The sequence below is a fragment of the Eutrigla gurnardus genome (genome assembly GCF_963514095.1).
Source record: "Eutrigla gurnardus genome assembly, chromosome: 3".
NCBI classification, from domain to species: domain Eukaryota; kingdom Metazoa; phylum Chordata; class Actinopteri; order Perciformes; family Triglidae; genus Eutrigla; species Eutrigla gurnardus.
In genome coordinates, this window is record NC_139917.1 from 69,537 (window position 1) to 83,933 (window position 14,397).

Genomic DNA, 14,397 nt, shown 5'->3' on the forward strand with positions numbered 1-14,397 from the left:
ATTTGCAACCAGAGGACTCGCCCCCTGTGGCCAGCAGAGAGAATGTCAATTTAAGGCACTTCAGCGTTGGCTTCCCTTCTCAGAACTGGAGGTTGCCGCCTGTGAGGGGCAGGCAGGTCTACTACGGCAGAGAAAGGGGCAAAATGCTGGTAGGGACTTTATTATGTTTAAATTAATAATGGTATGTAATAACTATTAAAGTGCATTTGAACTCTGTTACATACACACTTAGGTGTCTGCAATTATTTGTACTCCCTGTTGCCTGAGTCACAAGGTGTACAAGTCCAGGAGAGAGGGCAGGTTGGATCCAGTAATCTCTTCTGCAGTTCTTACTATCTGTTATTCTTGTCCTGTTTGACTGTTAACTGTCCGAAATGAACGTTAACTCACACTAACAACAGATAGATAACTTTACATTTGTGATGGACCATAGCTAAATTAGCGAGCTAGCTAGCAAGACAGGCTCACAGCCGCGTAGGTGGCGTACATTGTGTGAGAGGAGATAATTTCACCGAGCGGTTTAACACTAAACTAAATTAAGCTACGACAGACTTTCTGGCTTTAACACTGATCTTTTAAATTGACAAAAAAAGCATGTGTGTAATTCATGGCACAAGTTAAATGTGATCAAAATATTTCGCCATTGACTACCGTACAATTTTCTTTTTCTGAAACAAGGTACCGTGGGGGACAAAGGAAGGGCGGGACTTCGCCCCAGTACACAGAAGTTAACTGTTAGTCATTATGCTTTACTGGGGCCGAACGCGATTATGTTTGGTTTGTAGTCAGAAGCAATTGGTTCCATTCATTTCAGCCCAGTGTGAGAGTCAACATGCAGAGACCTGAACCTTTATATAAGTGATTACTGAACATTTTGCATGTTGTGTAACAGCAATTACACAGAAGACACACAGTAAACCCACATGGACTGGGTGAAGAGGAGGATGTAACATTGACAGCTTCTTAAAAGGTTGTTTAAGTGTTTTCTTTTTTCACGCCAAGAAACAGATTCTAGAAACAGTGATGTGTAAATTGACACAGGAGTGTTGACCAAGGAGGAGGAGGGGTAAAGAAAAGTAGGAGGAGGCAGGAGGGCAGGTATAACAAGCTGGTTAAAACCTGTAATTACCATCCTACGGAGTTTACATAGACCGTGACTCTGTCTCTCTCTTTCTAGCACACACTGCTGTGTTTGCATAGACTGATAAGCAGAGAGAGAGAGAGAGAGAGAGAGAGAGAGAGAGAGGAAAGAAGGAAGGGAAAACAGCCCAGCTGAAAGAGAGAAAACCTAGACCTGGTGAGAAAGCACTGTGTTTCAGAGAGAGCAGATGGGTGCATAAAGACACAGGGAAAAGACAGAAGAAAATCCAGTCAGACAGAAAGAAGAAGGGGAGGTAAAGTGTGAGAGCCAGAAGGAGGCAGACGTAAGAAGAGTACAGGGCTTTGCTGCTGCACTGGGATCATGTCTCTGAATGGGAAGGTGGCTCTGGTGACCGGCGGTGCTCAGGGCATCGGGAAAGCCGTGGTCCAGTCCCTCCTGCAGAGTTCAGCTAAGGTCAGTACAGCTCGGTCTGCCTTCACTTTTCTGCTTAAGCTTCATAACATGCAGCACATGACATATGTTTTACATTATCACTTTACAAATGTCTCCATTAAAAATGCTACAATGCTCTCTGTGCTTTAACTTTACTTTTATTTTTTTGTTGTTGTTGTTGAAGTCACTGTCATATGTTCTCTGGTGTTATCTCGACTGCTCAAACACAAACCAAATTTTACATTTGATTGTTTTGAGCAAATGAAAATGTATTAATGTTAATTTTACTGCCTCATCACATTCTTTATTAATCTTTCATTGTCTCTGTATTGCTGGACAGTGTGCGTTCAAAGGTTTTTAATGTTTTGGACCAGGCAAGTGTCAAATTGTCTTAATGATGAGTCTAAAAAGCATAGTATTAATATAATGTGTTTAATAACATTTTGAGACAAGTGGCATTTTTTAATAGACAATAGGGAAAAGAAGGCAATATAACAAGAAAGGAAAAGCAAATTTTGTAAGCCATGAAGTTCCTTCTCAACCTGAAAACTAGACTTGATTAGAATTGAGGAACAGGACTAAAACGTGTTAAATGTTTGTTTGTTGTTGTTCTCTATCTAAGCAGTGCTCGGTGGCTGACTAAGCTGTTCACAGCCACACTTATCAAACCACAGATCTAAGCAGAGGAAGTTAGCAGTAAACTCTGCAGTATTATCTCCTATGCTGTGAATGGACGCTCAGCTGGTCGGGGTTGGTCCACAACAACAATTCTTCACACTTTGGCGGAAAGAGTTTCCACCTTTAGGAGGTCGACATTTAACCCTATTTTTTTTTTAGCACAGACTCAACATACTCAATGGCTAATACTCTCCTACAATCACTATAATAATGCTAAGACATCACACAACCTGCATCAGACTGCACATTTGGCAGATGCTAGGGTCCAGACTGTCAGGGAGATACCAGCCAAACCCTGTTTGTTAGCAGCTGCACTGCATTCAGGGTCGCGGGGATAGCAGGGTACACCCTGGACAGGTCGCCAGTCCATCAGTGCTGACATGTAGAGACAGACAACCATTCACACTCACATTCACACCTATTTAAAATCCAAACTGAACCTCCATGTCTTTGAACCCTGGAAGGAAGCTGGAGAACATGGAGAGAACCCACGCTGACACTGGCAGAACATGCAAACGCCACACAGAAGGCTGATTCGAACCCAGATTCGGGGGGGGGGGTTGCCAAACACACCTCATTGCAGTTGCCATTACTAGCAGGAAGTCATGGTCAAGCGATGTGGCTTCAGGAATTATACTCACATCACTGCTGCAGTATCGCATCATAGAGGAAAAAAGATAACACCTGCACACTACACCACCATTTACTCATTGGTTATTTAATGTTCCCATCCTGCTTGGATCTTCATCAGGTCACAATGTTTTGAGGGTCCAAGCAGGATTTAAATGTTAATGAATATATTGTGGTATGGAGTAGTGTGCAGGTGTAATCCTTTTTTTTCTCCTCCTACCAGCTGATGTACAGGGCACCGATGGGATGTTGATGATGTCATCATCATGGTCTGCTGACAAAGCCGGCGTGACCTGAAGCAGGGGTGGAATGTTGGCGGGTGGAGCTGGGTCTCCAGGCGCATCAATCTATACATCTGGCTCACTCTTATCACAGCGAAGCTTCACATGGATGGAGCCTGTGTCAGTTACAACATAAAGCCTTCTAAACTGATCTATATACCATAGCCAAACTCATGAAGCGTTTGTCGTAGACTCTGCTATTGGTCTCAGCTGGTTCACTGGTGTGACTTAGCCCCTATACTTGAGCCACGCCCTCTTCCATAACTCATTAGCCATCTGTCGTCATCTCGTGTGGGATACATGCTCGTACGTGGTCACACTTGTTTAATATTAGTTTCTGTGCCGGGATGCATTCAAACTTTACAGTCTAATTTCCACAAACTGCTGTTTGTCTACGTACTGATTTTAAAAGTCCAATTAACAAACAGCGTTTGGTCCTTCAGGTGGCTGTGGTTGACCTAAACAAGAAATGTGGCGAAGAGAGCAAGGCACAGCTGGATGCCGAGTTCGGAGAGGCCAACTGCAAATTTATTCCATGTGACGTGTCCAATGGAGAAGCACTGAGAGGTAAAACTGTTATAACAGAGTGCAATGCCTTTACATCCCTTAGTACTTCTGAGTGGCACAATGTGAACAGTTTAGAGCTATTAATACAAAAACAAATTTAATTGTCCAGGTTGTTGCCTATTGTAATGACCACTTATTATGCAGCCTGCAGAAATGAATGTTCCTTAGAGGAAAATAAGCTTCAGAGGTTACTATTAGTGCTCTCTGAGGGGACAGCTGTATTCAAACAGGCTGCAACACAGTAACTGTCACATTTGGGAAAAAGGCGAGTTCTCATTATTCAACAGGATGCACTCATGGTCCAGCAAGAAGAAGGTTGTGTCAGAAATCACTCACTACTCGCTACTCACTGTCCAAGGAGTTCTATGTAGACCACTATAATATTGTAAAATGAAAAAAAAACTTTTGGTCTGTTAATCACTTTTAAACTGTGCCAGAGCAATGGCGGTTGGTTGACAGGGACACATTTTTTGTAATAAATACATATTGTGAACAAATTTGTAGTAATTGAACATCAACTGGTGAGCAGTGTTTATGTCTCGGGCTTTTATTGTGAAAGATGAGAATAAAAGAGCAGTATATGCTGCAGTAATGTATTTTCCCAAATGAATGAATACATTCTATAAATAAGTACTTGGAACTGCCATCATGCTGCTCTCTCTAATCTCGTCTCATAATCTTTCCTTGCATGATGGTACATGATGCTCGGTGATTGACCGTTGTTTGGTTGCTACGTTTCAACCTGAATTGTGGGATACTCTGAGTCCACTATATAGGGTATTATAATTCTCACTAAATATTCGGACAGCACAAACTCCAGGACAAGTATTAGCAATAGTGAGTGATTTTAAACACAGCCGATACCTATCATCATTATTTTACTGTGTTTCAGTTTCGAGGTCACCATGCCAGTGTACAGCTTCATAAACTGTATGTGTGCTGTGCTACTGCTCTTCATTTCACTTCTCCTTTTCTGCAGATGTGTCAGAGCTGTTGTGTTGTGAGTGTGTGAGTGTGGGCGTGTTGGGGTAAGAACGACAAGAATGTAAGTGTGCATAAGTGAATGAGTGTCTCAGAGAGAGCGAGAGAAGAACAGGGTTTCATTGTCAGACACAGAAAAAGTAAATCCCTGCAGGCTAACCACTGAGGAATGCTGTTTGGTGTTCTAACTGTGTGATAGCACTAGTGTTGATGTAGACACACAGTATAAGACTGCAGCCAGCCGACGGCAGTGCGTTTGGGGTGAAAAGAGATTAATTTTAGTGTGTGTGTGTGTGGGGGGGGGGGACAATTGCACGTCCCCATACCGTAAATCATCATATTTTAGGGTGAAGACCTGGTTAAAGGTTAGGTTTAGGTTAAAGTCCTAATCGGCAACATTTTTTTGATCATATTCACCGAAGCCGTGCACGTAGAGCCTGTTGTTTGATTTGCAAAAATCGACAGCACCCGGATCATCCTGTCCAATCAGCATGCAGGGCTGTGTTCGTGCACACACAGAGCCCCTCCCCCCTCGGGCCGTCCCACTATCACAGGGGGGAGGCGGAGGGAAGTAGCAACAAGCTTCCAATTCCTCGTTAAAAACCGAAACGAGGAGGTCCAAAACAACCAAGGAAAAGAAAACACCAGTGGAAAAGAAGGAAAAAAATAATTATTGCAACGGTGACCGTGATAAAACCAGAGTCAACATCGGACCCGCATTTCAAAGGTGGCGTGATCTAAGGGATTTCAAAGGGCACGAAGTTGAGGGGAAGGAGCTCGGTGGTCGTGAAAGAGGAGCGTGAGAGTTGTAAACATTCAAAATCTGACGGAGTGCCCTCGATCCGCCTGGGACTTTAAAGGGATAGTTTGGAATTTTGGACATAAGACCTATTTTCCAACTCAGCCGGTGTGTTTGAGACGTCTGGAGACGTTTTCAAGACATTTCATTCAGTTCTTTTAGTTGCCGAGTTCGCTTGTGCTATGGCTAGCGCAGGTCAATGGTTCTAGTTAGCAGGGCATTAAAAACAGTCTTGCCCACTCCACAGTGCACCCGAGGCAAATCTATTAGAACACTAGACTGTCGATGTACATATCTGTGTTGATAGAATAATATTTGAAACAAAACTAACCTCGCATCGCATGAATCATCCATTTTTTGAGGGACTAGTTTTTTCAGCAGCGGCGGAATTTTACTTTGCTCCGTCGGACTCAAAACTCTAAGCAAGCTGCTCGGAATCCAGCCGGTAAATACACACCTGAACACCGCCGATTTGTCGGCCCTTAAGCCCCCAATGCTGTCTAAAAAGCCCTCGGAGCTCACTCAAACACCGGGCAGCACACGGCCCCGCGGACCCACAATTACGCACCGCGAACCCGAACCTCTGCTCCGTTCGGAGAACCGTAAACCCTCGGAGGCGTTGCGTTGGGTTTGGGTGGAAAAAAACTCCTCATCAGAGTCTTCAAAAGTTTCAGTATATTCTCCAAAAGTGGCCATTTCTGTGAGATTGAAGAAACTAGCACTGCAGGCTACTCTGCGTCTGTAGCAATGACAGCAGGTAAACAAACTATTATAGAACTTATAAGTGCTAGGTGATATCAGTCCGCCGCTGCCATAGCCTACTAGGAAGTATTACACGCTGCTGCTGCTGCTGAGACATAAATCCTTAAAAATGCAAGGTTGGTTTTATTTCAAACATTCTATCAACACAGATATGTACATTGATAGTCTGCCGTTACAATTGATTTGCCTCGGGTGCACTGTGGAGTCGTTATGAGTGTTTTTAATGCCATGCTAACTAGAACCATTGAATTGCGCTAGCAATAGCGAACTCAGCAAATAGAAGAACTGAATGAAATGTCTTGAAAACGTCTCCAGACGTCTCGAACACACCGGCTGAGTTGGAAAATAGGTCTTATGTCCAAAATTCCGAACTATCCCTTTAAGGTTGGGTAAGGGTCAGGAAGAGGCTGGTTGCAGTTCTGGTCAGTATTAGAGTGAGTCAATGGAATGACCCTAAAATTAGGGTTAGGGTTAGTTAGTTTTCTAATTTGGTATGTTTATTCCAAATTGTGGGATGTCCACAAGAGGAATGCAGCAGGTGATGATACATGCAGGTTTTACCACATCAGGTTTCTCCCTTTAGCCGTTCGCGATTGTCTCTCCATTCACATTCACAAGGGATTCCTTCTTGTTGTTACGAGAACAATGTAAAAACACATTACCTCAAACAGACTTTCAAATGAGATTTCCTTCTCCAAATGTATATATGGTGCATTTGGTTTAGTCAGTCCAGTAACATTTTAAGAAGCATGAAAACACACCGACAAAGATGTTTTGATGTTATTGATTGCCACATTTACTATGAGGAGAATAAAAACACAAGTTTGGGATCATGTCTGAACCTGTGATGCTTCCTCATAACATCAATGACTGGGTTCTGGGTTGACTGATCAGCAGATAATGTCAGTGTGGAGTATCAGTTGTGGATTAAGGAGTGGCTCAGTGTAATTGCATTAATGACACTTGTGCTCTCATGATGGTAATGAGACTGAGTTTCGGTCTTTGCTCACACTTTTTTGCCAACTCTGTCGCCCTGTTTCCTTATTGGTCGTCATACAGTCTTGATACATATGAAACAGTGGTTGAAGCAGCATTATGTTCTGATTTAGAGTCATGGTTTTCAGCAAATCCTCTGTCAATATCTGAAATCATTCACTGATGTTTTTTTTTTGTTTTTGTTTCCGTGGAATAGATGCATTCCAGAGCACGGTGGACCAGTTTGGGCGTCTAGACATCGTTATCAACAACGCCGGCATCAACAATGAAAAGAACTGGGAGAAGACGATACAAGTCAACCTGGTAAGATGAAGAATTCAGGTCAAGTCTTATTTTTTTTATTGTAGCATAAAATAATAGATCACATGTGTCATTTGTGAACTTTTTACCTGTATAACATGAAACACCCTCTATCCTAGGTCCTCACATGTGTTTGCACACGTACCAGTCTCTAATCTGTCTGAGGCTCTCAGTGACCCCCAAGCCCACGTCCCCCCTCAGGGAGAAGAAATGCTTGCCTGGTTGTTGGCCTTCGTTCCCTTTATCCTCCTACCGAAAGCAAGCATGTGCCTGCCTAACAAAATAACAATCAAATAAAAAAAAAAAAACTTGAGCAAGAATGAAAAGGTCTGACCATGAAGGTTATAATGTTCTTTAGATGATAAAATGTGGTTTTGCTGAAATTATTTATATGCAACTGCAAAGATCAGAGTGATTGGTAACACCCAGGTTTCCTTCCTGCGATGCAATGTGGTGATAAAGCATAGTTACAGTAAATGTGAGTACAGTTTTTCTCTCTTTCTTCTCTTGGGCAATGACTTACATTTTGCATAGTTGCCTTTGATTGATGACAGATGCACTTTCATGGAAAGCAAATATGTTGAACAATTTCATATTTTTGTAAAGCGCTGGACATCCACACATGAAGGAAATCACTGTTGAAGATTTTTTGCCGATTGTATTCTCTAGTACAGAGGTCTTTACTGTTTTTCTGCCCAAGGACCACTTGGCTTATAGTGACACAGTGGAGGGACCCCCTATTACATATCATAAATTGCTTATTAAACCGGTCCAATAATAATGTGTAGTGCAATCTAGTGCCATGTATGAAAGTACTTAGTAATTATATATGTATACAATGCTAAGCCATTCAAATAATAATTGTTAATGGATTCATATATTTATAGAACATATTTGAATTCTATTGGCATTTCTAACTTTCACAAGATAACATTTAATAAATAGGAAGATTTATATTTGCTTATTAAAGGTTGTATTATATATATATATATATATATATATATATATATATATATATATTTATACATATTTTAATTTTTAGAAATTAAAAAAATGTGTTGTTGCAACACATTGTCACTCCCCAATTTTCAATTCAATACCGCCGCTTGGTCAGTGGCCCTACAATTCAAACTATGATCCTATTGAAACTATGACATGCATATTATCTTTTCAAAATAAACTCCCGGTTTTACAGGAAAAGTACAGTTCCGCTTGTTACAGATGAGTTCATCTATGGACAACACAAGGAAATAAAATATATGTGGCCTTCACTTGTCAGAGATATGAAAGGAAGTAGAGGGAGAAGACAAGAGGTAAACCTTTGGCTGTCTACTTATTGTGTTGTTGTTGTTCTGGTGGAAGAGGGCAGAAGAATTGTTGAATAATCCAGCTTTTATCTCAAAGGGTCATGATTGAATAATGGCCCTTTACTTTTCTGTTTACTGTATTACTAGTATAAACCATCTAAGCCATCATCAGAAAACAATATAAATGTAGATTAAGTTGTTGTTTAGTGTTGAGAGTGATTGCAAGATCTACATTTTACATTTTTAATTTTAGTGTATTGTCTTTGAAGATTACCTGTAATCCAGGTTATTGGTGAAATAGAAGTAACTCAAAAGGTGACAGGATTTTCTGATTTTTCACATTTAAAGAATTATAAAACTTCACACCCTTTCTACAAATTATCAGTGACAAAATCACCCTGTGCCAGAGCAATTGTTATACTGTCCAACTGTGACATAACCCAAAAACCAATTCAGCAGCTGAGCTTCAGACAGATCATATGAAACTTGTTTTTTATAGGGCTGTCACAGTGAACGAAATTCCCCTGTGGTCATAATAATTGGCTCAATACTGCAATATGTGGTATTATTGTGTTTTTTGTTTTTGAAAATTGTTCATTTATCCTGCTTTCAGTGCGATATAAATAGTCATAATTGTTAGGCTATTATAACAGATATTTTACTTTTTAAATTACAAAAAAATACAGTTATAAAACAAATTAATTCCATGTTTATTGTTAAATGCAGAACACAGAAGGGCAACAAGTTGCAGAGAAGATTTGGTTGTGTCTGGTTGGGTCAATTGAAGCCTACATGTAGGATGTGACAGTTGTTTTGGGGGTTATTTGGGGTGGCTGTGGCCCAGTTGGTAGAGCGGGTTGGCCAATGTTCGGAGAGTCGGCAGTTCGATCCCCGCCCTTGTCACTGTGTCATGGTCGTTGTGTCCTTGGGCAAGACACTTTACCCAGTTTTCCTCGTGTGAATGTGTATGACTGCTGTTTGTTTGAGGTGGTGGTTGGAGGGGCCGTAGGCGCAGAATGGCAGCCACGCTTCCGTCAGTCTGCCCCAGGGTAGCTGTGGCTACTATCGTAGTTTACCACTGTGACTGTGTGTGAATGAATGGAACCCGGAACCCTGTCAGAGCGCTTTGAGTGTCTTGAAAAGCGCCATATAATTCCAATCCATTATTATTGGTCCTTTGTTATTCTACGTATTTTTATTATTATTCTTCCGCCTGTTTTTTCAAACCTTAACTCCTTCAACATTATTCAACCGATTCACTTCATTCAAACTTCAAAACGTTCATCTCATTTAGGACATTCCCGCTACTACTTTTCTCATTCATAACATTCAGAAATTCAGAAATATTCAACGTTTTACGTCATTTTATTAACATTGAAGTCAATGGGCGGAACATTCAAATTTGACAAAATTCTGTGCATTTTCTGGCACATTCAACTGCTCACCATTCATTCATACATTCACCTAGAAACTCCATTTAAACTTTAAAATGTAGACACAAGTCTTGTGTATTGGTGTGTCAATCCGCGTTTCAATAGGTCATATAGTTTTTGAGCAATCACTGTTCAATGACCATGATCGTTTTGGGAGAAATCATGAGATTATAATGGGTGTGTATTGCACGGAACTCGCCGTGCTAGAGTGGATGACATCATCGTCAGAGTGGAAGGGCAGCCCAAAAAACTTTTTTTTCCTCTTTCCAAACTCTTCCCGGCCACAATTTACACTCTACACACATGATATTTTCCAAATTTGTAGACAAACTTGTCCTGTCTCTCACAATGTGCTCAAAAAATCTGTGAGATTTACAGAATTTGAATTAGCAGCCTCTAAGTGCAGCCATGTCAGTCTCTGCTCCTATTGAGTCCAATAGAAAATGTTCTGAGAGAAGTAGAGAGAGGAGCCCTGTTTTAAACTTGCAACTCTCTCCAAAATATGGACTGCAGAAACACCAACATCAAATCAAAACGTTCGGGAAAGCCTTACAGCGATGATGGTGTGTTTTTCTTTCTGATAGGACCGACCGTTTTTTGAGAATTTGTCCAAATGTGAGACCAGCGCAGAGGCGTTTTTCTCCATGTTTCTCCCTCAGCCTGGGGGGACTTCAAGTTGCCACGGTAACCCTGGCCAGAGGCACACTTATAATAGGGAAAGTTCACTGTCACGCAGGTGGTGGAGTGGTTAGAGTGCATGTACCCATGTACGCATACATGCAGCTGACCACGGTTCGAATCCTTACCTTCTTCATACACATTCTAATCATCATACCAGTGTAGCATCAGCTATTATTCATAACTTAAGATACTCCACATCTCTCATACATTCATGGTATTATTCAACTCTTCAAAGACATTCATACTAATTCAAACTATTCCCACTTTTCCAACTATTCATACTACTTTACCTTCTTCATACACATTCAAATCATCATACCAGTGTAGCGTCAGCTATTATTCATAACTTAAAATATTCAACATCTCTCATACATTCATGGTATTATTCAACTCTTCAAAGACATTCATACTAATTCAAACTATTCCCACTTTTCCAACTATTCATACTACGTTACCTTCTTCATACACACATTCATACTTTATTCAACTCTTCAAAGACATTCATACTTATTCAAACTATTCCTCCTTTTCTGACTATTCATACTATTTTACCTTCTTCATACACACATTCATACTTTATTCAACTCTTCAAAGACATTCATACTTATTCAAACTATTCCCACTTTTCCAACTATTCATACTACTTTACCTTCTTCATACACATTCAAGTCATCATACCAGCGTAGCATCAGCTATTCAGCAGTCATCATTCACACCGCAATTTCGTAGAAATTGCATTCTCTAGTTATTATTATTATTTATCCCAACCCTCCTACACTGTGACAACAGGTTAATAGACAGTGTGTCGTCACGGAGATTGCTTACCATCCCCTGTGCTTAATGCAACAGCCCCATTTGTTTATGTCAGTCAGCAATGCCAAAGTGATCACAATTTTTGTTTATTTTAAAGGAACTGCAGCCAGTCCATTTTGACTCAACCTCTATTTGAAACACTGACAAACAATCAGCAGTAACCCAGGGCAGGACAATATCACAAGTGATGCCAGTGAACCAAAAAGTCTGAAAATACCAGAAACTCACCGTTAAGTAGCCACAATAGAATGGGGGATCGAGCTAGGGGTTATGTGGTTGAGCCCATAATACCATCATGTGAAATCAGAGCATGGTCGAAAATTGAAATTACTCAATTGTCATGAGGATGCAGGGTTTCAATAGTAAACTGCAATGAATACGTTGTGTAGGTGGTGATATCTCGTGGGCCAGGCATCATCGTGGGGCAGCGTGGTCTGTTGATAATGTTTAATGCTTCCACTGCCAAGCTGGAATTGTTCCTCAAAGACCCCAGCTGAGTGCAACATCAGGCTGACCCGACTCCTCCATTACATCAGCAGGCCTCCCTCGTGCCGTTCATGACACCACAACCAAGCCCAAGGCCTTATGACTATAGTTCTGCAAAGTACAATCTCAGCAGGCAGTTAGAGCTCCAGCTGTGGAAAAAACATTGTCAGTCTTCCAATGTACTCTCATAACCCTATGAGCATAACGACAAAAACAACAAAGAGTTCACTTGAGTTGACAGTCCCTCAGTATCTATCTTAATGCATTGTTGGAGTTGGTTTACAGATGTTTGCATAGAGCAATGACCGGCAACAACATGACATCCAGTCAGAGATGTAGTATTGTTAAGTGCACAACAGTAAATGGCCAAAAAGTTTAATTTCTAAGTCATTATGTTTTTATTAGTGCATAATCACCTGGAAATAAGAATCGCTGTGTTTCTCTAGATTAGAATGAGTCCTTCATATTACATTGATCGTCATTTTGTAAATGAAAACATATAGCTCAAAATCTGTGGGGCAGATATTGAATCCTGTCGATTTTGATTATTTTATGAACAAAATGTCCGCTTTATTCAGCATTATTTCATGAACAATATTTTAACAATATACAATTGCTATTGTGATATTTGTGCATTTAGAAAAACCTGTTGATATCCAAGTCCTTCATAATGATTAGAAGTAGGTGTGTTCATCCTTTACTTTCGGCCATCCATCTCTCCTCCAGCTTTACAAGCTGTTGGCTGGTTGTTTTGTGTCCAACCCACAGAGCTGGTCGTAAACAGGAAAGGGGCCCGTGTATCACAAAGTGACGTAAAACCAGACGCACATTCTGAATGTGTTGCATATGTCCAAAGAATGCTGCTAAAACCTGCATAATCAAGGGGGAACTAATACGATTATTTTTATTGGGAAAACATGTGCATTCCATTATGACCAGCAGGAATGGAAGAGCATAGAAAGCATGCATGTGTTACTATAAAGTATTTCTTGTTTGGGTTTCCACATAATTAGGCTTATAGAGAATAGATGGAACAGGGGTGTTTTCCAGAAACTGACCTAAAGGTTTTTGCCTCTCTTTCTGGAACGGAAGGTATCTCTTCTCAGGGTTAACAAACTCAGAGTTTCAGGAAAACCTGCTTTCTGGAACGGGGCCCAGATGTGCTCAATGACAAACACAACGATAACTATCTTTACTTATCAGTCGGTCCACATGTGAAGATTACCAATGTGACCTTGTTGTCTCTTTATCTTTCTAGACATCTGTGATTAAAGGGACATACTTGGCACTGGAACACATGAGTAAAGAGCACGGCAAACAAGGAGGCACCATTATCAACGTATCCTCTATGGCAGGTAACACATGCACACACTAAAACGCACACATGCACATGTACACATGTATTCAACTGCTACCAGGCATCAAACTACATTATGTCATAACATAAAGCAGAGCCCAGGACCTTTTCTTGTGACTGGAAGCAGATCTTTATTAGTTAGTAGGAATATAAAAAAATATATATATATATCACTGGATTTCTTTCAGATAGCAACTTCCAGTTCTGAAAGGTGAAATCAATGCTGAAGTGCCTTAAACTTGCATTCTCTCTACTGGCCATCAGGGGTCAACTCCTCTTGTTGCAAAAAGAAACCCGCAAATGACCCCACTTCTCTCTTGATGTATTATCTCAGTAAATATTGTAAGAATGAGTTTATGGTCTCAATCACTAGTTTCACGTCTTGTTCATTTAGTACATTATGGTCCATTTGGATTCAAATAGACCAGAAGGCATGGTATGTTTTAGGGCGGGGCTACCTTAGATTGACAGGGCGCTAGCATGCTACCAATGCAGTGAGCTACTAATACCCCTTTTCCACCAACGCGAACCTAGTTCAATAACCGGGCTGGTGCCCGTGCTGGTTCGCAGTTGGTTCAACTTGCAAACCTTTTGATGACTTGTTTGCATTTCCACGGGCTAGAGAGCACAGACAGCCACGTCATTACATCACTGTATACATGTGTGGTGGCCCCTGCACCACTGCTCAAAAAGGTTGGAGACCTGGCCCTGGTTGTGGATGACTGCTGTATTTCCCCCTCTCCTGAGGTGCGCAACCTGGGCGTCGTCCTGGACTCCACTCTCTCCTTCCGG

General features: G+C 41.0%; 1 protein-coding gene across 1 annotated transcript in view; it reads left to right on the top strand.

Moving 5' to 3' along the window:
* Positions 1-1,216: 1,216 nt before the first annotated feature.
* Positions 1,217-14,397, top strand: part of hpgd (15-hydroxyprostaglandin dehydrogenase) — a 30,368-nt gene continuing 17,187 nt past the window's right edge. The window contains exons 1-4 of the mRNA XM_084004997.1: positions 1,217-1,555; positions 3,567-3,690; positions 7,425-7,531; positions 13,507-13,603. Coding sequence (XP_083861123.1) covers positions 1,463-1,555; positions 3,567-3,690; positions 7,425-7,531; positions 13,507-13,603 — 421 coding nt within the window. The 5' untranslated portion in view covers positions 1,217-1,462. The remainder of the gene's footprint in view (positions 1,556-3,566; positions 3,691-7,424; positions 7,532-13,506; positions 13,604-14,397) is intronic.